Raw genomic sequence first — 24313 nt, 5'->3', positions numbered from 1 at the left:
AATAGTATTAAAGTTATAAAGGAAACACTAACCTCTGTAAACTAATATTTGTTTTCTCCAAAGCATACTTTGTTCGCTCACTGGCGTTGTATTAGGTGAACTTGTCCCGACGTGTTTGCCGCACACGGAGCGGCAACAGGCGACCGTGGCTATGACAACGCGGCTGCCGACCAACTAACTACTTTGGGAGTTAAAGGCAAAATTCACTTTGCCCGGGGTATCCACTTTAGCCGGGTTTTCCCTATGTGTGTTTGTGTATGTGTGTGTTTTTTTTTACCGCTCAACAGCAAAAACTACCCCATGAAATCGAACGAAATTTGGTACGCATATGTGCCCCTATGTGAACTTGTGCCCATCGGTTTTTGGCGTGAATTCCTCTAAGGGGGGTGGAGCAATGGGACGTTCTTTGAGTTACGTGTGCTGGATATTCCTCATGAAGTAACTGGCGGAATCAAACAAAATTTAGTCCATATGTTGCCATTAACAGGAACAGGTGCTGATTCAATTTTGGTGTCAATAACTCAAACGGGGGTTGAGCTATAGAACGTTTTTTGTCGTCAATTGTGACTGCTGTATCTCAAGAAATAATGAACGGAATGAAAGAAAAATTTATCGCCCTTAGTGGGTATAAGAGCTGATTTTATTATGGTGTCAACAGTTAAAAAGGGGGTAGCGCAATCGCCCGTTCTTTTTTTCCATTGTGAGTGCCCTATCTCAAGAAGTAATGCTACGTTCTGGTTGAAATTTGGAATATATGTGAATCCATATTTAAACAGGCTTTGGTTCAATTTTGACACCAATCGCTCCAAGAGGCGTTGATTTTTTTTTTTTTTTTTTTTTTTTTGCGAATAAAAATATCTTTATTATTGCAACAATAAAAAAGATAAATCGTAATAGATTGTCGTCAGAGCGTATTTCTCGTGATTTTAATTGTATGGAAATGATCGGAAATATTATCTCAATGATTTAAAATTTTTAACTGTTGCCATTTTATGTTTGTTAACAAAGAAAATATTTGTAATAAATTTAAGCAAGGCTTTTAAAATAACTTTCAATTTTCGTTCTTTGCTTTGCTTTTTCAATTATTCAGACATTGGGATGGTCGTCAAGTTTTTGCATGTGTAATTTTATTTGGTTTAAAAAAACCATTTTGTGTGAATAAGAAAATTTTTGAAATCTGAACACCTCTTTTAACTTCCTTGGGAAATTTTGTTTTTTAGATTTATGAACAGATTGACTGCACAGGAAGCTTCCTACATGTCTCAAGAACTCTTTTTCATTAGCAGCTGAATCTGTTTTGGATATTTTTTTAGAACAATTTGAGTAAGATGGGGTAAAGTGTTCATAATCTTAAGCTTATCGAATATTGTCTTCTAAAGTCACTGAATCTTTAAGGATAAGGCGGACATAAATTAAATATTAATTTCACTCAATATTTATTGTTTTTATCGTAAAAGGGGTTAAATATACGAGTATATGCGTATGCATACGCATATACTCGGTGTATACGCTGTACGCATGTACCGTCGCTACACACGTATTTTTTATCTATACAATATACATTCGAATATACACGTATATACTCGCTTGTACGCGTATATATACGAACAGTTATATACTGCAGTGAACACGTATATATGTGAACGTACTCAAGTTGACACTTACATACAAGTATATGAAAAAGATGTATACAGGATTGGGTAAATTTTGTAAAGGTGTTAGAGGAGTGGATAAGAAGTACGAATCACAAGGAAAATATGATCACAAACACAATTCTGACATGCTACATCTACACAAAGTCAAAAACTGATGGATGCATAATTGGTCTCAAATGTATTACACAAATACAATTTTACACATCGTTTCAGATCTTAAGAAAGTTTTAAAGGGATTGATGAAATTTGCGGCTTGCAGCTGTAACCTGCGCATTTGGCGACCTGCGCATGTCATACATGCGTTGCAATCACAAAGCACTCTCTGTTGCAATAACGAGACTTTTGAAAAACTTTCATCAGTCTCTACGCCTTTGTTGCGATGCATGTATTACAGCTACTACAAGTCGTAACTTTTAATAACTGCTATAAATATTTATTAGCCTAAAAGGTTGGGTAAAATCATCTTTGTGCAACAAATTCCTGACCTGCTTAGCCTCCCTCAGTTTCTGGCTTTGTGTGCATGTAGCGTGTTAGCGATCATATGTTTTTTATGATTCTTTTCTTCTTATCCTCCCCTCTTACACCCCCTAGATTTTTGCCCAAGAGCTTGGATTCACTACTCAAGCATACATGCACATAAGCGTATACATACATGTACTTTTTTGTACATTTAGAACTTGCGTATGCATACATGTACACTTGTATACGCGTAAATATACGTATATACGTCTATACAGATACACAATCATGTTTACACATATACATACGTATATAGTCATGATTTATATATGCGTGAGTAGACACGTTTAAACAAGCACAGGATGTATCCGCGAATCAACATCAATTCGTGTATATCCGTATGTGTATGTATATACACTTATATATGCGTATATACGTCTACTGTACACGTATATACTCCGGTATGCACGTATATAATCAAGATACAAGTGCATACACACTAATGATGATCGTTTGTACGCATATATACACGTATATGCACATGACATATATATGTACGTGACACGTATATACTCATGTAGACACGGATACACTTCTGTAGGTAACCACGTATACATGCTTATATACTGGTGTATACACGTTATATTCTTGAGTAGGCACGTGCATGCATGTATCTACTCTTATATGAACGTGTTTACTCATGTTTACACGACACGTATATATTCGTGTATACACGTATATACTCGTGTATATACGTATATACTCGTGTATACATGTATATATTCGTGCATATACTTGTAACTACAAAAACATCCGAAGTATACAAATAGTAGGGTTATTTATAACGGTTTTGCGTCTATTTTTAACTATGACCACTTTACCCAACCCCATGGGATCAAGTGGGCCTAAATACATAGAGAATAGAAGATTTTTTAAAACTACTTAAATCAATATTATTTTACCTAAAATTTTATGTATCGAGTTCTTTAATAATGCAATATAAAATAACATCAAAATAAGTTGAAGTTTTTAAAGAATTTATTGCATTTTTTATCCACCTAATTTAAAAACCTACGATTTTATGACCACTTTACCCCACCAGACCCTATATCTGCGTGTGTGGCAAGATAACAGCATTTTTTTAAATAATGTTACTTTTGAAAAAATGGTGCCTCTTTGACACGTGTAGAAAATGTCTAAAAAGGAAAAAAATCTACAGGACATGTCCTAACTCACCAGGTTGGCGAATCTTTTGTTTTACAATGGGAAAAGAAAACAAACTGAGAAATTGCGTGACACAAGCATTGCGGATCTCCTTAAGCCTAAACAACAACTTTTCTGTCCAAACTCCTTGAGAAATAGCGCAAAATAAAATATACGCTAGTCCAAAAGGGGGAAAAATCGCCAAGGGGAAAATAATCGATTTTTGTCGCCTTTTGCGATTACAGGCATCCAAGCGAAGCACGAAGGACCTTACAATCTAAAAATAATGTCTGCCCTTATACTTTTTTGCCATCCTCTTTTAGGAGCTTTTATTTTTTTCTTATTTTCTTTCAAAGAATATTGATTACCGATAACTTCAACAAAAAGTATTGATCTAACATCTACTGGAACTTTTACTGTTAAACTTAAATTGCAGTGTGTGTATATATTGAAATCCTGCTTTTTAGTTTTCTCTATAAGAGTAGATATTTTTAACGGAGAAAAATTATAAAGAAAAGTTTTCTTTCTTTCTTTCTTTTTTTTTGATACGATAATAAGAAAATCTTAGTTCATACTAATGCAAGATTTTAAAAGAATTTTTTTGCACAACTGGGAATTCACAATGTTTCTCCCAAGTTTAGTTGTCAGAGGTTACAAATAGTTATTTTATCAAAATAAATTGAGAGTGTTTATTTCAAAACGTTTTAGCTCGTTACTTTTTGTTTTTATAGCTTTTCGTTGCTAATTTGAATCGTAAAGACGGAAAGAAATTATGAAGGTTATAAAAAAATACCAAATTATTATTATTATTTTAACCCATTACCCGCTGGTGTTGCGTTGACGCAACGGTTATAATAAATATCCATAGAAACTAAACTAGAAATCTAATGTTTTTATCGACTGCTAATTTGAATTTAAGAATATTAGTAAAAATATGTTAAATAAAAAAAAAGCTTTAAATTTCTTTTTTTATGTATGATAAAAATTGTTTCTCTCAAATGTTTTTTTTTTTTTTTTGACTAAATTTGTGATCCAGTTTTCTGTCAGAAAAAATAATAATAGAAAAAAGTTTTGGTTTAGATATGAAATACTTTTAGTCAAGGTCACTTTTTATCATATTATTCCTCAAAGAAACTGCTTCTGCTGGGGAGGAGGGGGGAAGTAAAAACTGGCGTTGCGTTGACGCAACATCAGCGAAAAAGGGGTATACTGACTGTCTGTCTTAATTGCTTTAGGGTAGAACTATATTTCATTTTTACTATGCGCGTTTTGACTGTGGAACCGTTTTTTTTTTCGTCTCTGCCTTTCGAAATGCCCAGAACAAGACATCTAACTTTGAAAGAAGCATTGGAACATATTTTCGAACAAAACTCAGACGATGATAATAATGAAAATGAAGAAACAGATATTGTTGTTGTACCACCAGAAATAACAGAAGCTAGTGATGAAGAAGAAGGCAATAAGAACATTTTAAATAATGATAATGAAGTTTTACCGGGCGATACTGCAGGCGAAGTTGAAGTCCACGTAAAAAAGAAGTTCAATTGTTCTAAATCCCGTAGTAAAAAACACTAAAAAACGAAAAACAGAAGATTGGCGATGGACAAAACAGGAACCAATTGATAGGTATCAACCAAAAAATTAAGAACAGGTCCCCATTTAAGCTGTAAGACACACTCTAGAAGGTAAAGCTAGTGTTGATATTTTTAAACTTTTTTTTTTGATTCCGATGTAATATCGCATCTTGTAGAGCAAACAAGTTTGTATGGTCATTAAAAACGATGGAATGACAACGCTGTTGTAACTATGGGTTCAACCTATGGTAAAATTGAGCCTGTCAAAAACGTTTTTCGCTATTCCAGAAAACAGAAGAAGAAGATTTCTGTTCCTCAACCTTGTATAATTGAGCAATACAACATGAAAATAGGGGGTGTTGATTTGTGTGACAATTTAGTTTCAAATTACAGAATTAGACTCCGAGGGCAAAAATGGTGGTGGCCAATATTCTCCAATTATATTGATATAGCATTAAACAATGCTTGGAAACTTTCAAGACTATCGAAAGAAGAAAATAGAAAGTCACTATTAGATTTTCGGCGAGAGGTCGCACTTCATCTTTTACAGACCCCTTATGATAGTGACATGAAAAAGAAAAGTCCAGCTACAGGACGGCCAAGCAAATTCAGCTTACTAATGCCTGTATCTGGGGGACATTTTATCGTAAGGTCGACAGACAATTAAAGACTACGCTGCAAGAATTGCCACAGCCAAACTATTTATCGCTGCAAGGTGTGTAAGGTTGCACTTCATCACGATTGCAGCGAAACTTTTCATGTGTAACTATAAAAAATCGATCTTTCCCCAGAGCTTAAATTTTCTTAAATGCATTTATGTACTTCTTTTATATAAATTTCAGTTTCTTCTAAAGTGCTCGGCATGGTTAAGAACCATAACTAAGATTATAAACATTTCCTGTGTATAAAAAGCATTGAAACTGCTGAAGAATTTCTGATAAAACTACTTAGCATTAATACTCCTTTTCCGCTGACGTTGCGTCCACGCAACACACTATATTTGTAAAAGTAAGTGCAGTTTTGTTCTTTTTTAAGCATATTACTATTATATAGGTTCAGAATGATAACTTTTATGATTTTTAACCAAAACAAATAACGATTTCGAGTTTCGGCGGCTAATGGGTTAAATACCGAATTTTTACAGTAACAGAAACGCCTGTGAAAATAGCAATGACCTTTTTATTGATAAATAAATTTTGTCTCTTTCATGGTACTGGAAAAATTATACACTAAAATTTAAAAACTCTCGTATTGTAACTGTCGTGACATTCATGTTCTGCTTACAAGTCTGGCAAAAAGAAAAAAAAAATCACTGTTTGAAAGTTGTGTGCTGTCATTAATATCCTTATTACTAAGAATATATAACTTATATTACATATATTTGTGGGTTTAGCTGGTTGATAAGAACTCGTTTACAAAAGAAAAGAAAAATCGATAAGTACTGATCAATTAACAATACTATGTAGACAAAAATATAGGTATGCGGAAAAAAAAGTAAAAAGTTGTTGCAAGTGGGACACAATTTAAATTTCTCAAGTTTTTTTTCTTTTCATTACTTACTTTAAATTTACGTAGCTACTTATTACGAAAAAATAAGTGTTAAATGTTTGTATTTAATTAAAAAAGTTACCTGTTATATTCTAAAAATTAAAAGAAAACTAAAACTATAGATATGTATAAATATTGAGCTTTTGTTTCATTTTCATTAGAAGACAGCTACATAACGTTAATTTAACTTGACGTTAATTAATACCTGCTAATAAAAGAATATCTTTTCTTTATTTCATGGATAAAAAATGAAATCTGCTCAGTTAACTTTTCCGTTTTGGGTTTTCAGTTATCAGTATTGTCTTTCTAACAAATAGTATTCTAAACGCGAGAAATGTATAATGTTATGCGATTGGATGTTGGCCAAACTTTGACATTGCACCTATATTTCATTTCTTACATAATTCAATTTGTCTAAAAGAAAATTTCTGCTTTAGTTCATTTTATATTAAACTTTAAGACCCTTATAGTTATTTTTGTTCATATAGGGGAAACCCGGCTAAAGTGGATACCCCGGGCAAAGCGAATTTTGCCTATAACTCCCAAGTAGCTGGTCGGCAGCCGCATTGTCAAAGCCACGGTCGCCTGTTGCCGCTCCGTGTGCGGCAAACACGTCGGGACAAGTTCACCTAATACAACGCCAGTGAGCGAACAAAGTATGTTTTGGAGAAAAAAAAAATATTAGTTTACAGAGGTTAGTGTTTCCTTTATAACTTTAATACTAGTTGTGACATGTTCTTTGTTATGAGTAGGATTTGATGTACGATTATGTAGCTTTCAACTATCCGTAGATGACGAAGTTTAGATGCTCTGGTTTTCTAGTAATTTTTAGTAATCTCAAAAATGTACCTGAAGGGCAAAGTGAATACCATATTCACTTTGCCCGGTCATGACAAGTCACTTCATTCGAACCTGAAAGTCCTTCAATATTAAGATCTCAAGACAATACTACAATTATTGAAGACCGCCCTTATACTCCCATGGGATCTGAAACAGCAGAATAAGTCCAAGGCAATGATGTTCCCGCCGCTTCACTCAAACCTGAAAGTTCTACGAACTATTACAGTCCTTCCGTTTTACTACATATTCCTCATCCTGTAAAACCAATAACAACACGTAAATAAAAATTACAGAGATCTACACTCCATTTTTGTGATTACTAAAAATTACTAGAAAACCAGAGCATCTAAACTCGTCATCTACGGATAGTTGAAAGCTACATAATCGTACATCAAATCCTACTCATAACAAAGAACATGTCACAAATAGTACTCCAGTAAAAGACAATCAAAGAGAAAAATTTGAAAAATCAAAAAAGACTTTCATGAAGTAACTAGATGATGTTTCAAATAAACCTTCTCAGGAGACTATTAAAAAGACCAAGTACCATAAAGACTAATCAAAAATCTCTATTACAAAACATAGGACTGCATAAGAGAATGATAAGAAGAAGGAAGTAAAGAAATTTGATGATGTGAGGTGCATTTTTTGTGATGAAATGTCCATTGAAGAAGCTGATCAGCCAATAGAAAACAGGATACATGTCATATTTGTACTGAGTGGTGTCATAAAGAGTGTTCAGCATTCGAAAATGGTAATGATTTTGTTTGTGATAACTGCAATGATTAGTATTGTAGCAGAAAAATGTTTTTTTTTTTTTTTTTAATATGCTCCTAAATTTTGGATGTTGACTTTAAAAAAAAAATTCTTTGCTTGTTAACAATAATTACTGCAATAATTAGTATTGTAGAAAAATGCTTTTTAATATGAGCCTTAAATTTTCGATGCTTATTTTATTCTTAAGTTCAGTTTCTTTGTTTGTAATGCAACAACAATTAGCACTGCAGCAAAAATGTTTTTTTTAAATGTGATCCTTTTATTTTCTACGTTATTTTATTTTTAAGTTTAATTTCTTTGTTTGCAATAACTACAATAATTAGCATTGTAGCAAAAAAACGTTTTTTGGATATGTTCCTTTAATTTTCGATGGTTATCTTATTTTTAATGTTTAGTTTCATGACAAATAATGTTGTTGTTCTCTTTGTCCTAGTAACGAATCCACTTTATCAGGGGTGTTGGGCAAAGTGGATATTCATGCCATTGTTGAAAACTGGCCTTATATCTAACAGTGTAATTAATATTAAGGACAGCTGTTATTGCATTACGCAAGTGCATTAAATGAAGACTGATTATAAACATTTGTTTCAATTTCTAAAGTTATAACGAAACGACAGTAATCAAGAAAAGTTTAAGGTATTCACGTTACCCGGGTTTCCCCTATAGAATAGAAAAAGGGGGAAAAACTATTTCAGTAAAATCCATCGCAGTCAACACAGAACCCTCATGTATCTTTCATTGTTCTTTAATACGATAGTGTTCCAAAATTGAAGGTTATTAATTTAACTTAACTCCTGCTATTGGATCGAAATCCAATTGCTATTTACAGTTAATGTTTTTAATACCAAATATCGTACTAAATTTTTTGTGCTTTAAAAACATTTTCACCTGCATGTTTCTTTATATATATCACAATTTATTTTAATGCTTTTGAACGTAATTTTTGTCCATGGAACAAAAAAAAAAAAATTCCATTAAAAAATACAGCATACAATATTGGTATTCATGCGACAAATACTTTCATATTAAGTTTTAAAATTCAGTTTCACTAGTTTTTGTTCATTTTTCCTAATAAGTACCGAACACAGCGATCAAAATTTAACTCTAATTTGTCACTCGTTAGTAATGGATTCATACTCCCAAATGATAAATAGTCAGAAAAATAAATAGATAAATGAAAATAAGATGCAGAGTTAAAATATTAAGAATTTAAACCGAAAAAAAAAGGTGTTTAAAATACGAAATCTAACTTTTATTTGAAATTTGGGCGATTCAACTTGTACTTAATGAACCCATAAGCGTAAAACAAGAAGAAGAAAAAACGAATATTTGTAAATGAGGGGGAAATTTAAAATGTGATACCCGCGTTTTGCTAATTTCAATGGAACTATGCTCAACTTCGAAGCTAACACATATCTGCAAAAGTTCGCATCAATGAAAACAGATAAATGTGTTCATTTTTGCCTCGAAGCCGAATGTTGTCCTTTCCATTTTATCGGTATGCAGACGGTTCGACAATATATTACGACCGAACTTTAAAACGCATAGTTTTGTGCCAACAGCATTTTACACTCGTGGCAGTTTACAGCTCTTCAGGCAGCATCGGGGAATTAAAAAAAAATATATGGTCATTCCATATTAAATCAACAAATGGGCCGTGCCGCATCATTTTTGATTTTGATGAAATTTGTTAGGTAATATGTATTAATATTCTGTGTCCCTAAACTGTAATATTATCTTCTTGGACAAAATTCATTCCTAAGAAGTAGCAAATTTTTTGCTCCGTGGATGAGTGAAATTCATCATTTTTGATCATTTTCTAAAAGCTCTAGGAAATTTATTTAAATTAGTAGGAAGATCAAACAAGTCTTATTGTAAAACTGAAATAATGAACTTTTATTTGTGCATAAAAATAAAAGAATTAAATAAAGAATTATTAGAAATTTTCCGTTGTCAAATCATGGTTGAAAAAGTGCCGTTTCCGACATTTTGAGCCTTAAATTTCGGTGAGGGCCTATAGTAGAAAGCTTTTTTTTCTGTTGAAGTTAGTTATGCATACTAGAAGCACAGAAAAGCTAGGTTGATAGTAGTAGTTCTTCATGACAAAAAAATTGTTTAAACTTAAGAAAAAATGAAAAATTGGCTTTTTTAGTGCCCAGAAAACGGAATGTATGTCAGGTGATAAAAATGTGAAATTCATGGAAAGAAGCCGTTACATTGCCCTTTTAAACGAGACAAAAATGTTTTGTTTTTTTATGCCATATAAGTGAGAAAAATCTTTAAATAAAACGCTTGTTTTGAGGGAAAAAACTATGTTTCGTAAGAGCTTTTATAGTGTGTTTTGAAGCATCAAATTATGCCATTTGCGTTTTCTTTAAAAAATAAATAAATATATAAAGGCTGGTAATAAATATGTACTAACCTAGGAGATAAATATTCCTCATTTTCAGAATAAACCATTCAACGGTGAAATCTAATATCTCCTTGAATTTTGATCAGAAATGTTGGATTTTTATGTTGGGACTGCTATAGTTTTATGCTTGTTTTGTTCCTAAAATGAATATAATGGCAGGAAGAACGTAAAACAAGTTTGAGTTCGTATTTCTGGTTATTGTTCTTGGTTTTAATTATTAAACATCTTACGCTTTTCTTATGTTAATCCTTTTTCAATTGGTGGTATGTATCTTTCGCTCACGGTTGCAAAAAACGAGTTCATGCAGGTTAAATGCGGATACACTCATATGTTTTTTGAGTAAAAAATGTTCTTATTTTTGAAATGTCAGCTATTTAGCTTTTGCAGAGTTTCTGATAAAAAGCAAACTTACATTTAAATAACTTTCAAACTGACTTTTAATTATGTAAAAGTAAGAATTATGTCTGTTTTCATTTCTTTTGCTATAAAAACATGTTTAAAACTGTCTTTTTTCCTCTAAAATACTACTTCGATCCCTAAAATTAAACTGATATTTTTGTTTTACTTTCGCGACACATAATATAATACCATTTATAAGAAAATAATCAGATCACAAAGCACTTATTATTATATGTTTTGCCTGGGGTTCAGAGTTTATATTAAATAAGCATCATCATTTAATTTTAAAAACTATACTGCTTAGAAATACCACTGAAACACTGTTTTAAAAATCGACGATGTTAAATATAAAAATTGTTACCAGGAAAAGCTTTGATATAAATATTTTCCAACTTTCAATTTAAGATAAGCAATTGTTTCTTCGCTATGCTTAAAAGTACTTTGTTGCTGATTTAGGCTTCGTATATCCATGTAGAATGCATACATTTTGCCTAATGGGTTAAGAAAAAAAAAAAAAAGCAATATTACCTTACATTATACAGATTTAATTAAAGTCCCTGGCTCATAATACGGACAACAATATTTTCCCTTTAACACATCCTGGTTTCAGTGTTTTTTAAATCTTGACCCGTAAACTAGCAAGTTAAATGTATTGATGGTCTTCAGTAAAGTCCGACTTGATAAATTTTTTTGAGTACTCTGAGTTTTATTATGTAGCATAAATCAAGATTTTCTCATAGTAAATTTGAAGTTAGTACTTATTTTAGTGCTAGAAAATCACCCGTCCAGGCATGGCGGGTGAAAATTGCTTCTACATTTGAACGAAGCAATTGCCTGTTTGTTAAAATTTTGACAGTGAAAAATGTAACCCTAACTTCAGTGAATTATTCCTAAACTCATATAGGTAGCGTTCATGGTTGACCACTGTTTCGTTTCGTCATTCGCCTAAAACGAGTCTTACCAGTAAAACAGTTAAGTTAAAGGTTCCAATTCAGCTCTGTCAAAACAAATCATTTCCCTTCGTGTCAAACACTGCCAAAAAATATTATCAAATTATCATGATATGGCGCAGGCTTTATTGTTGATGACTCATGAGCGTTACTCGATCAGTGAATTCGCTATGATATATATAAAAATGATTACAAAAAGTTGTTTTACTAAAAAAAAAAAAAAAAAAAAAAAACTTACTGACATAGATGACGATTCACTGAACGTGCTTTCTTAACATGCATAATTATTGAGTAAGTACATATTGTTTTGCCCTCTCACTATTTCTGTAAAAGCCTCGATGATGAGCTTTTCCCACTTGAACCACAAGTCTCTTATTTTCAGAAAGAGATGCGGACAGAAACCAAATTTAAAGTTTTACTATTTGAATCCCCGTTTGGTGAAACTAATTTGAGTACATGGTGTCTTCAAAGGTATTAGGTTTTTCTTATGACAAAGTCACAACAAAATAAAAGTTGATTTTTCGTATAGTCTTAAGTAGAACGTAATGTTATGAAAATGTGCTTTGGCAGTGGTAAAGAAACATTAAAAAAAGAATAAAAATTGTAATTCAACAGAAAAAAAAATCAAACCAGTTACGAAAATATTTTTTGAGAACAATAAATTGAAAGCATGTGTCATGAAGTATCGTACATTTGAAGAAAAAAAAATGCTTTTAAGTTTGACTTTTTTTACAACTCTAATCTAGAAGATCAAAAATTATGCACAAATTGTAGCATTGTAAGTGCATAAATTAATAAGCTAGAACAGTTTCTCACTTTGTGTCAGTTGTTATCGTTTAATTATTGAGTAGTAGCACCAAAAATTCCTTCAAATGCCGCGATTTAAGAGGTTTACGCAGATTTTTATTCCATTTGCTCTTTTCAAACATTTTAACGAAAGCCGAGAGATGCTGATGACCTTTTTCAAGAGCAGAATATTTTCTCTAAATATTAAGAACGCTTTTGGTTACAATACATTGATTTTTTGAATATTTTCTATTTCGCATGCAAAAATTTAGTATGCGAAAATGTCAAAGCATTTTTCGCGCTTGGAAACTGCGTGAAAAAAATCGCATGCATTGCGTTTCAAAAAATGTATTCAATTTAACACATGTAATTCGTTTAAAAATAATTAAAATGTTATAGATATGTAGTATTTACAGCACTAATTGTTCAGCGTCTTTATTCAAATAAACAAAGATAAGTAATTACTGACGCATTCAGCGACACTCTTTTGTATTTTCTTTAAATTATATGTCAGAATCAGATTTAAATACATTAATATATTTCCATACATTAAATAATCTTCTTTAACCTCATTGGTATTTTAATATGCCCATTTTTCTAATTATTTAGGCAAACACCCTTTTAAAGAATGCTCGCTAAGGAGCTACTGCTTACATTCTATACCTCGTACTCTGTGATCAGGCGGTACAAGCATTTACTCATTACGACAAAAATGTTAACCTGTTAAAAATCCTAAGTGCATTCGATTCTTTTGCCAGAGAAGAAAACAAAAGCAGAGTTGATTCCGATACCTTGAAGTATCGCAAATGCAAATTCTTGCGCTTAAGAGTAATTAGCAGCAAATAGCAGGCGAATTAATTCTGCGATCGGGTAATGCTTTGAACGCAGCAATTATCATTATAGAGTAGCGTGTCTCGAAAATTGAGCTCTTAGGTGGTAATTTCTGTGGAACTCTTGTAGCGACAAGTTACATAATTTGCTCAGGCTGTGGGCGCAGTAGGTTGTGAGTGCTAAACACCACTTTCAAGTTTTAATTTAAGTTTGTTCTCAATGCAAATTTCCACCCCTGTTTGGTAAATGGCACCTTGGCATGGAAACAAATTAGGTTCGTTTGCTGCAAGTGCTATCCCTTGTTGTTGTGGGTTTATTAGTCTTGGAGAGTTAGGCAAAATACAGTCGGTATAGTTATTTTTCAAGTGTTGTGATACAGTGAAATGTTTTCATTCTCGTCTCTTATTTCGTAATAGCAAAACTAATTAACTATATTTTACTAGAAAACTTAGTTAAAAAGTATATAATTAGCTATTTATCTTCAAAATTATATTTATATGTTACTTTATGAGGTCATTTAAAGGAGTATACTTGCTGCGTCAAATTATTCACTTAGCAACTGTTTGTGCTGCTGAAATAATTTCACTAAGTTTAATTATGTTAAAAATGTTTGTCTATTTAAATGTTACAAGAATTTAAACCAGGCTGCTATGAATTGGGCATTATTACGTCTGTTTATAAATTAAAAGGAAACCGTTATTACTTTCTAACAGTCTATTCTTTAAACTTCTTTATTTATATTACTCTTTTCGTTTTAATTGTATTGCCACCGTAATTGTTTCCCTAATGAGCACTATTTTAATCAAAAATCAAAAATAAAATAAATATGTTGTATATTTGTGTAAATAGTTGGAAGGAAAATCAAATAAACGTTTGATGTGTACAAAGCTTTTTCGTTTGAAAAAGATTTGTACTAGTTGAATAATATATATATTATTTAAAGCTTATTACGACGCTCTATTTAACAACTTTCTCTATTTAACGACGGCGTTTCACGGTCCCAGATGGTTCACTGTAGTGTTGAAAGCATTCTATTCAAGGACGCTTTTTACTTAAGGACGATTTTTTGTGGTTCCTTGAAAGTCGTTAAACAGAGAGTCAACTGTGTGTGTGTGTGTATATATATATATATATATATATATATATATATATATATATATATATATATATATATATATATATATATATATATATATATATATATATATATATATATATATATATATATATATATATATATTTGATTATCATGCGATATTTATTACTTTGGTTGCTTACTACTTAATATTGGGTCTATTGCAGATCTAGAAGAAAATACTAATTTGATCGCCTACGGTACTTTCAGACTTGCTTTGTGCAGTGGTTAGAGAGTGCATTAAAACTTCTCATTAATAAAAAAAATCGTTCAAACGATCACGAGTAGCTATAAAAAGAGTTTTTGCAACAACAATTGCAAAATTGCAAAAAAAAAAAAAAAAATCATGCGCAAACGATTGTATAACAGCATGTGTGAAAGTATTCATACGCTGCAGTTTTACACCTGATAAAGTACAGCTTATTAGTGTTGCCATCAGTTTTCATAGTGACATTAGGGTATATTAAAGATATATCTGACATATTTCTTCAAGTGTCAAAAAAAAAAAAAAAAAAAAAAATCACAAATTTACCTATAGCTACGACATTAAATTCTGCCCATCTAAAATGACAAATGTTTCATGCAAAAGGTTAGTGAAGTTAATGTATATCTCCGAGCACAACATATGCCCCTGCTAGTTGAAAAATAGTTTTACAGAACTACTCGTGAAATGAAATAAGACCTACAGCGAACCTATTACATAAATATGTAAAACCTTATACATCGCAAGAAGACCTTTTTTACGTTATATTTTACTTAAAACATTTTCACCTTGAATGCATCTAATGGTTGTTGGTTGTTATATTAAAAATAAAAAGAAACTAAAAACCAATAACCAATAAATAATAAATATGCAAACTATTACTGTGCTACAGCTGCTCTTCCTAATAGTGAGACTAGGGGGTTACGTCCCTCTCTAATGTTGCTTGTCTACTTCTGCTCAAAGATGGAGACGGGTCACAATGGATGATTGTAAAAGTAGTTTTAACAATTCATATATCCAGCATCATAAGGTTGTAAAACGGTGAGAGAGGCGAACTAGCTTTTACTGGAAGTTCTGTACACAACGGTACAGTATTGAGCTGGTATCTATTGACAGTCCGGAGAAGATATGGTTATAGATACACAGGGAAACGCACACACACATAAGATACAGCAATGTATTATTTTATCTAATAACACCGCTTGCATCACTTCTGAAAAATATTTTAAAATGCCTCCTGACCAACGACACCAACAGGAATGTTGGTAAATTAAATTGATTTATAACATCAGCAGAAAGGATTATTGAAAATTATTCGTGTTTTAATTCGTTAAATTTTGCATGTAAAATTAAATATTTTGTTTGGTTTGTGATTTTAAGAGGGTTCGGAGTTTTTTTTTTTTACTTTACTTTTTTCGCACTTTTTTTCAACTGAAAAAATAGTGTTTTTTAATTTAGTGGCTTGACTTATTTCACAAATTTCAAAGGAAAACTAAAGAAAAAAGAAAGTTCAATCAAATATTTACAAAGACACTAACCTAAACAAAGAACACGTATATAAACACAGCATTTAATTCAAGAAATTAATGATCTCAATTAAGATTTAAACGAATAAAAGAATGAAGTACGAATTTTTACGAGCTTAAAAGTACTACTTATACTAAAAAATGCATCCTTTCCAGAAAGCTGTCTTTAATAATGCGAAAGGAAAAAAAAATCCTTAGAAAACATTTTTCATGAGGATTCATGCATGATTTATCTGAGCAGAAACATGGCTGAACAGTTTTTATAACTTTTCCGATTTGCAATGCAGCTTATTTTATGGCAGACTTGATCTACCTGTTCTGCCTTTATATATAAAACAAGCATTTCCTGCTCTTGTCTGGTGTCGCGAAAAATATTTTGATGGGAAAGATATCTTTAAATCTCTTCAGTAACATTTCTTTATGTTATATTTACGAAGGGACTGTTTACATAATACAATTTCATCTTTTTTTGAAGAGTTTTTTCATTTCGTTTTACGGATCAAAATAAATGTTTAAAATAGGATTTTACTTCTATGCAGATTTCTTGAAGTTTTGAAAACACGTTGGTTTTGATGCCTTGCAATGAAATTATTTGTTACATTATATTTCCAGTAGCATAATTTTCATATTATGCAACTAGAAATTATATTTGCATACATTATATTTATTGATTGTTTTTTGTAGTATTTTTGCTTACTTTACACAAGAATTGGACTACGATTTTGGATGAGACAACCATTCATTGTGTTTTGAAAAAAAGTAATCATAAAACGATTATATTGAAATTAACACTTTTTAAAATTTACTTTATGATGATAAAACTTTATACAAAAAGTTTGTCTTTGTTAATTTATTTTTCATGACGTTCTTTACATAAAGCAGAAAATCAAACAAAAGATAGGAAAAAAACTACTAAAAATAATATGCATTGTTATGCGCATATCCAGCTGTCTTTCAATGCATTTTTTCCATCAAATTTAAATTATAGCGCGCCAGCAGCTCACTTTGGTCCATAATTAAAACTGTAATTTTAACAATAACATTAAACTGTAAGGGAAGAAGTTGGTTGAATTTACAAAATAAAAAAATATTTCGGTTCTTCTAAAAAAATTTAAAAATGCAACAACATGTACGTTTAGAACAAATATTTTACTTAAACTAAAAAAAATAATACTTACCCGTACTTTACGAAATTCGTCCAGTACGTCATTACTGCTTCTGATAAAGAACTTTCCGATTTCGAAAAATTTCTTTGGAAATGTGACAAAGAATTCACCATTGGAGCACCAAAAACGTACGGCAAGTCTTCACCGTGAATGCAACCCATGCGCTGAGCAAAAAAGCTTTCTTCCGTTTGGTACATGAACACATAAAGGTATGTCCTTTTTTGGCTTGCTTGTTGTATTTTTGAGTGATAACCACCAGTCCGAATGAGGGGAGCTACGACTAAAGCATCACCCATGGCGTCAGCAGTAGAGTCTAAGACATTTATGGGATGTTGATCAGGTTTGCTCCAGTCCGTGTATTCGTTGACAACGGTCAAGAATATTTCCTGCAGATGATAAGTGAACAGATTTCTTACTAAGGTACGAAGCAGTCTGTCTCTTCTGGACACTTCAATGCCCATGCGATCTTCTTGACTAGAAAATTTGAAATAATATTCAATTCTGCTGACACCCAGTAGCATGTCATATTGGGAGAAAAGATCGTTCTGCTTTTCCATCAAGATTGCTGGTTCGCCTGGTATGACAACACCATCGATGGTCGGCCCAAATGCAGTCAAATGATCTGGAACCCGTAGAGGGGCGTTGAGGATGTCCTGCACTGGTCTTTTCCCCAAGCAGGCGACGAGTGCTGCATTGTCTTTTGTCGGACATTTCAAATAAGCCGCAACTTGTTTGGTGTAAGACAAAGCATCCCTTGCTATGGCCCAAGGACTCAAGGCTGAACCACTTTGTAGAATTGCTCTGTGAAACAATCCTAAACAGAAGAAAAATGTGGGCTGAGTTCTAGTTATCAAATTAAAGTGTGTTGATTTTTTTTAAATGAAGTCTTGTAAAGAAAATCATGACTTGGCCCCGATTATAGTTATGATCTTGGAATACGCATGAAAAAATATTTTTGGAGAAATTGCAATGATTGAGAGCTTAATGACACAATACTATACAAAATTTTGTGCGACGTTATTCCAAAAAATTGGTACAAGGATTTTCTCTCACCAATGTAATGGAGTAATATTGATACATGTGGTGCAAAGTAGCGCATCGACTTTTGCGAGACATATTACTGGCTGAAATTGGGCACATCAGCTGCGTATTATTTTTTATGAACGTTTGAACAGTGCAAGGGCGGCAATCTTGGATTAAAAAGGTGAATGAGAAGTAAGTCAAACAGCCGCCGTATGCTCCTGCTTGCAGTAAAGGGTAATGGCGTAAAAATTCGAACCAGCTGGTCGCCGCAGGTGGCTAGTTTTAATGTATGTGAATGAGTAATGCACGTTTTTTATGACAAGTACTGACTTTTTAATATGAAAAAAAAGGACTACCAGCTATATTCAAGGTATTATTTTAACTTAAGTTGATTTAAAATTCGGATCATACAGGGATAACTTACTCAGGATTTCTAACTGTTCATCATGTTAAATTCGCTTTTCTGATACTGACTAAAAATGTCTTGCTTAAAGTAGTAGAACTTATTGTTTTAGAAATGAAATCGCATGTTTATTTCCTGAGGCAGTGGGGGAAATATTGAAAAATCCCATCTTTTAGTCACTGGTTCCCAAAGGAGCTTTTCGAAATAATAGATTGTTTCTGCAAAAGTGTAAAGAGCTGTTTTTACCAAAGAGCAGCTGGAAAGCATTCTTATGAAAACGCACTACTTGATAAACGTAATTATTATTATTGTCAATGAAGGCATAAAATCAGTGCAACTGAATTGCTACGAGTTTTCTCCAAACGATTATAAACACTGATAATACTTAATTTTGCTTTTGTTCATTGAAAAACCATAGTTTTAATCCGAACTTGAAACACTATTACACACGTCAATTTCAAAACAATAAAATGGTCACTATTAATGATGTTTTGAAAAAATAGTAAATTACTTACCGATCTAAACCCCTCTAAAAGCCGATCTTTTTTTAAAGTCGGATAGTTATTATTAAATCATTCGGGAAATCTAGAATCAAACACTGTTTCTTATCTAAGAAGTGGAAAAATAGTAATTTTTTTTCACGATGATTGATTCTGATAACAAGTGATGTTATTTGTGAAATAACATAGCAAATTAAACTTCTTTCTGTGACAAGTTTTTAAAGGACTTATGAGCATCCACATCATTAAAATATAAAAGTGCCGTTTCAAGGATCAAAAACGTGATTGTCAAACTTGGCCACGCATATATTTTTTGGTGTCTCCCACTTTCGCCGATATTTCATCCCCTCCTGCTTTCAGTTTTAATCATACCTTTAGATACATTAAAGAAGAGAGGAAATTTGAAACGTTGGCGAAACTGGGGATAAACCTCGTTTTGAATCCTTAGGTAGCAAAATAGGCAAACTGTTCTTTGTGTAACAGGTTGAGGAGTACATTTTCCTACCGAAGCTGTGATTTTCGATCTTTGAATTGTACTTTGCAGTCGGATAACCCCAGATCAAAATATTTTTTTTTAATAATTTGTTCTTGCATCGGCATTATGCTGACCCATCTGCGAATTTTGTGCATGCTGTTGCATTAAATTCAAAACTTGTCATGTATTCTCTATAGTTATATAGAGTGTTCTGTAAATAAATATATCTTCCCAAACCACTGCATCTACAATTTTACAAACTGAAGTGAAATGTGTCATCATTTAACGACTGTTTGGAGCCTGAATTGTTAGCGACTGTAGGTAATTCCGAAACCGCAAAACTGACTGGAATTATTAAATCTCAAGCAGCACATTTCTCTCTTAATTCCTAAAAACACAACGAAACGTTGATCTTTTCATTTTCCTTTTAGTATTATATAGTATGTGGGCTACCTGTATTTCAGTAAGTTTCCCCAAGGATTACAAAGCAATTTTTTACACGTACATTTTCCCGTTGGTTAAGATAAATGGCAATGATTACCCTTCGCTAAAGGTGAAAGCATCAGAATGTTGACAAAAGCTGCTCCGTGTCCATGTCCAAAAACAGTCACGTTTTTGGGATCACCGCCAAACTCCGGGATGTTTTCTTGAATCCAGTGAAGAGCTGCTACCTGATCCATGATGCCATAGTTGCCCCTCGAAGATTCGTCTAGTGCAGGAAGAAATCCTGTAAAATAATGAAGAAAGATGTACTTTGTTTTCCAAAATGAAAATAAGAATTATTTAATGTATAAAGTTTCAAAATAAGTTCTTGAAACTAATAATTTAGAATGACCAAATTCATGTGCATACAGCTTTAACTCAAAATTACTGAACTTTTTTTTTTTTTGTAATTTTATTTCAAAATAATCCTTTTTTTTTAATTTAGTTTAGTTTTTTTCTACTTGTACTCAATTGAAAACTCCTAAGTGCGTAGTCGAAATTCTTCATTAATTTAGAACATTTTTTGTAAGGTATTAAAATATTTATTATTTAATTTGTTACATCATGTTTTTCACAAAAGCTTCAAGTTTTTAAGGCATTAATAATTTGTTAGAATTTTGCCACATTTTTTCCAAATAAAAAATGCACAATTTCGTTCAGATACTATAGTCTAATATTAAGTTACATGCATAAATCTAATATTAAATTTACTTTTTTACAAACCGGAACCTGAGGGCTGTCCTCATATCAGAATGAAACTTACGTGTCGGAATATTAATACAATTTAAATATCTTGATTTTTTTCCCTTGATAGAATATCCACAGATACTAAGTTTTCTTCTTTGCAAAAGCAGAAATAAGAGGGAAAATTGTAAATATATTTAAGAACTATGCTTACTGAAACAAATTCCAAGTACTATATTTGTGTACAAATAGAAAATGGCATCAGATAAAATTTTAAATCATTAAACTTTATTGTTATTGCTGTGATAGTAATGATCATTATTATAACAATAGTATTATAAGCATTATTATTATCAACATTATTATTATTTTTATTATTATTAGTATTTTTATTTTTATTACTATCATCATCATTATTATCAACATTATCATTATGATTTTTTTATTGTTTTTGTTATTAACATTACTCTTATCAGCATTATTATTATTATATTTTATTATTATTATAATTACTGTTATTAATATTAATATGATCACTATTAGCATTGTTGCAATTGTTTTTTTTTTTTTTTTTGAACTTCTGTAGCAGTATAAATATCATTCATATTAAAATATTTTTACAGTTATTATTCAAATTAAATTTAATTATAAAAAAGGCTATTTGTTTGAATTTTTAGAAGAATTTCAATAATGTTGCATGTTTGGGGAAGTTATAACATAAACCAACCTTAGACGTAGTTGTAAGCACTTTTTGGCAAAATAATTTCAGTTCATAAACAGCCAATATTGACTTTACTGGTAACTTAAAGGGAGTCGACAATTTTTTAGCCATCATTGTTTATTACGTTTTAACCTTTTTGGTATTTTTATTGCTGTAAGTATCTGAATTTATCATTTCGTTTGGCGATGAATTTCCTCATGTGAGTAGATTAAACGCACCTTTCAGATTTGAGGTTATCAAGTTTTTCAAAATGCCAACAATAACGCTTTTACTACCCTTAAAGCCATTTTGCAATCTTTATTTCGTATGGTTTGATTTGTTTCGAAAATTTTTATAAATTTATTGTTAATGTCAACAAAATCCTTAACAAATTTTAGTCAAACAAATAATGTTCAGGATTTATACATAAATCTGCTTACAAAAAGTATAGTATAAAGAGGAAGCATTCTTAGTAATAATAAAAAATAACATTATCAAAACACACATATTACAAGAAGTTGCGCATATGTATTTTAAGGTTTTATTGCACGTGTCAGTAACCTTCTTGTAATATTTTTGCATTTGAATACACGATTGTTTTTATAGTTACTTTGTTGCATAAGGACATATTATTTATTTCCTTCAACACTGACCGTTAAATTGTATTGTTTATTGTAGTCAACAAAAAGAAAAATAATAATAACTTCAAAGATACAGAGTATGGTTTGCAAAAAAATTTCTAGAGGAAAATTAGTGACAATTTTGTAGAGTTTATTAAAACTCCTAATCACATTACGCTAACTTGAAATGGTTCCAAAACGAGCTATTGAGCTGAATAAAGTACCTCTGTCATTATCGAAAAGCGGAATCCAGCTATTCTCTAGGTGCATGGTAGAAAGCATTATCCAATTTGTCAGAACCTTTGCAAGCTTTACTAGTTTAATATCTGCAGACAATAAAGATAGTATCAATTTGTTACGATGGGTGACATTCGGAAATTGGGTTCCTTAAAATCGCATTTCTCAGACATAAAACGAAGAAAGGCTTAGATCCTTACTTATTTATTTCTTCTGCTCTACTGTTTCCGGTTTGCTTTTAAGTTATTGGTACTGTTTTCTCAGCTATTCTTCAATGCCCGTGATAAACACTTGTTTCGATTCTCCAATAAATCGATTGTAGCTGCTTCGACGATTTGTATCGTTCCAAGAGGAAAAATAAACGTTTGCTTTGTCTTCGTAGAATTATTTCTTAGCTACAATTTATTCTGTTGTGCCTTTGAAACCAATCGATGAAAAAATGATAATATTGTTCATAAGCTTATCCTCTTATCTTTACTATCAATGCTCCAATATCATGTAATTTCATAAATGCTTAAACGAGAACCAATTTTGTAGAGGGCGATCGGACGAAATAGCCGACATGTTGTCCCGCACGTGACAGCTGATATCTGCAGTTAAATACTAACTACCAAACGGCACGAACTTGAGGGTCACAGATCCGGACGAAATTCTGGATTTAGGTTAATTCCCACTAGATACGAACACAGGTAAAGCGGTTTTACTGCATTGGCCCTAGTTTGGCTGCAGCGGGGGCCAAAGTTGTTATTTGAGTCCGGAAAAGCAATGTTTTTTTTCCTTTAAAATGTAACTTTTTTTTACCCTTTTCTTGCGTTTGCATTGCAGTATGATCCAATTAAATGCATTCACAATACAGAATTAATCTCCCCCACCCTCCTTTGTACTGACAAGAGATGTCGAATGTCTTGAATGAGTACATATTGTCCCAAAGTTCCAAATTCAAATGAAAACGCCTTTGCAATTCTCTGGAGCCCTGCAAATCAGTGTGGTTCAGACGACAAAAATTTGAGAGTCACGAATCTGGATAAATTTCTGAATTTAGGTCAATTCGTACTAGATATGAGGCTAGGTAAAATAGTTTGAGTGATTAGACTCTAGTTCGGCACCAGGAAAGGTCTAAATTTGCTTGTTTGGCTCCGGAGCCGCAATAGCGTTTTCTTTGGGATTTGAAACTTTGGCACAATATTTGATCTCCTATCATCTGTCGCGTCTCTTGTTAGTACAACGTAGGGCTTTGGGATTTATTCTATACGATGAATGCATTCAGTTGAGCGATACTGCAATGCAATATCAAGAAAAGAGTGAAAAAAAGGTTTATTTCAAAGGAAAACCATTGCTTTTCTAAAGCCAAACTAGAAACTATGGACCCCCATTACGACTGAACTAGGGCCTATGCAGTCAAACCGCTTTACCTGGGATCATATTTAGTGAGAATTAACCTAAATCAAGATTTTCGTCCGGATCCGTGATCCTCAAGTTCGTGCCGTTTGGTAGTAAGTTTTAAAGAATGATACAAAATTTTGTTCATTGCCCTTTAAAATTATTACTATTTCATAAAATAAATGAGCTGTCAAACGTCCATTTTTGCATTGAATGGCTCATTTGTAGACTATTTACAGTAGCGACACATAAAATATGTCAGTTTTTCGGGAATATTGTTTTTTAAATAATTGTATTTTCAAAATGTTAGGAGGACTTCTACCTACAATAGGCGCTCGATTAAAACGGAAGCCGCATTCCTCTGCCTCATATAAAAAAAATTGCCTCTGCATTGCTACTCGTTCCCTTAGTGGCATACAACATAGGTAACAACAACAACAGGTTTTTTGATAGATGTTATCGTGTAGTCCAAAACGTATATTTAATATTGTCAGTACAAAAGTACTCGAACTACTTGATAGATTATGATGATTTTGCCTTACAGTATTACACATATACTGGTA

At 32.0% G+C, this 24313-nt stretch overlaps 1 protein-coding gene across 2 annotated transcripts in view; it reads right to left on the bottom strand.

The window, feature by feature from the left end:
- The window catches only part of LOC129231078 (neuroligin-4, X-linked-like), a 256715-nt gene that overhangs the window by 71736 nt on the left and 160666 nt on the right, over positions 1 to 24313 (bottom strand). For both annotated transcript variants that reach the window (XM_054865331.1, XM_054865326.1), the window contains exons 3-4: positions 20188 to 20373; positions 17258 to 18059 (exon numbers count right to left, since the gene is read on the bottom strand). In XM_054865331.1, coding sequence (XP_054721306.1) covers positions 17258 to 18059; positions 20188 to 20373 — 988 coding nt within the window. The remainder of the gene's footprint in view (positions 1 to 17257; positions 18060 to 20187; positions 20374 to 24313) is intronic.

This window comes from Uloborus diversus, chromosome 1 (genome assembly GCF_026930045.1).
Source record: "Uloborus diversus isolate 005 chromosome 1, Udiv.v.3.1, whole genome shotgun sequence".
NCBI classification, from domain to species: Eukaryota; Metazoa; Arthropoda; class Arachnida; order Araneae; family Uloboridae; genus Uloborus; species Uloborus diversus.
This window is presented reverse-complemented; position numbering and strand designations above follow the sequence as displayed.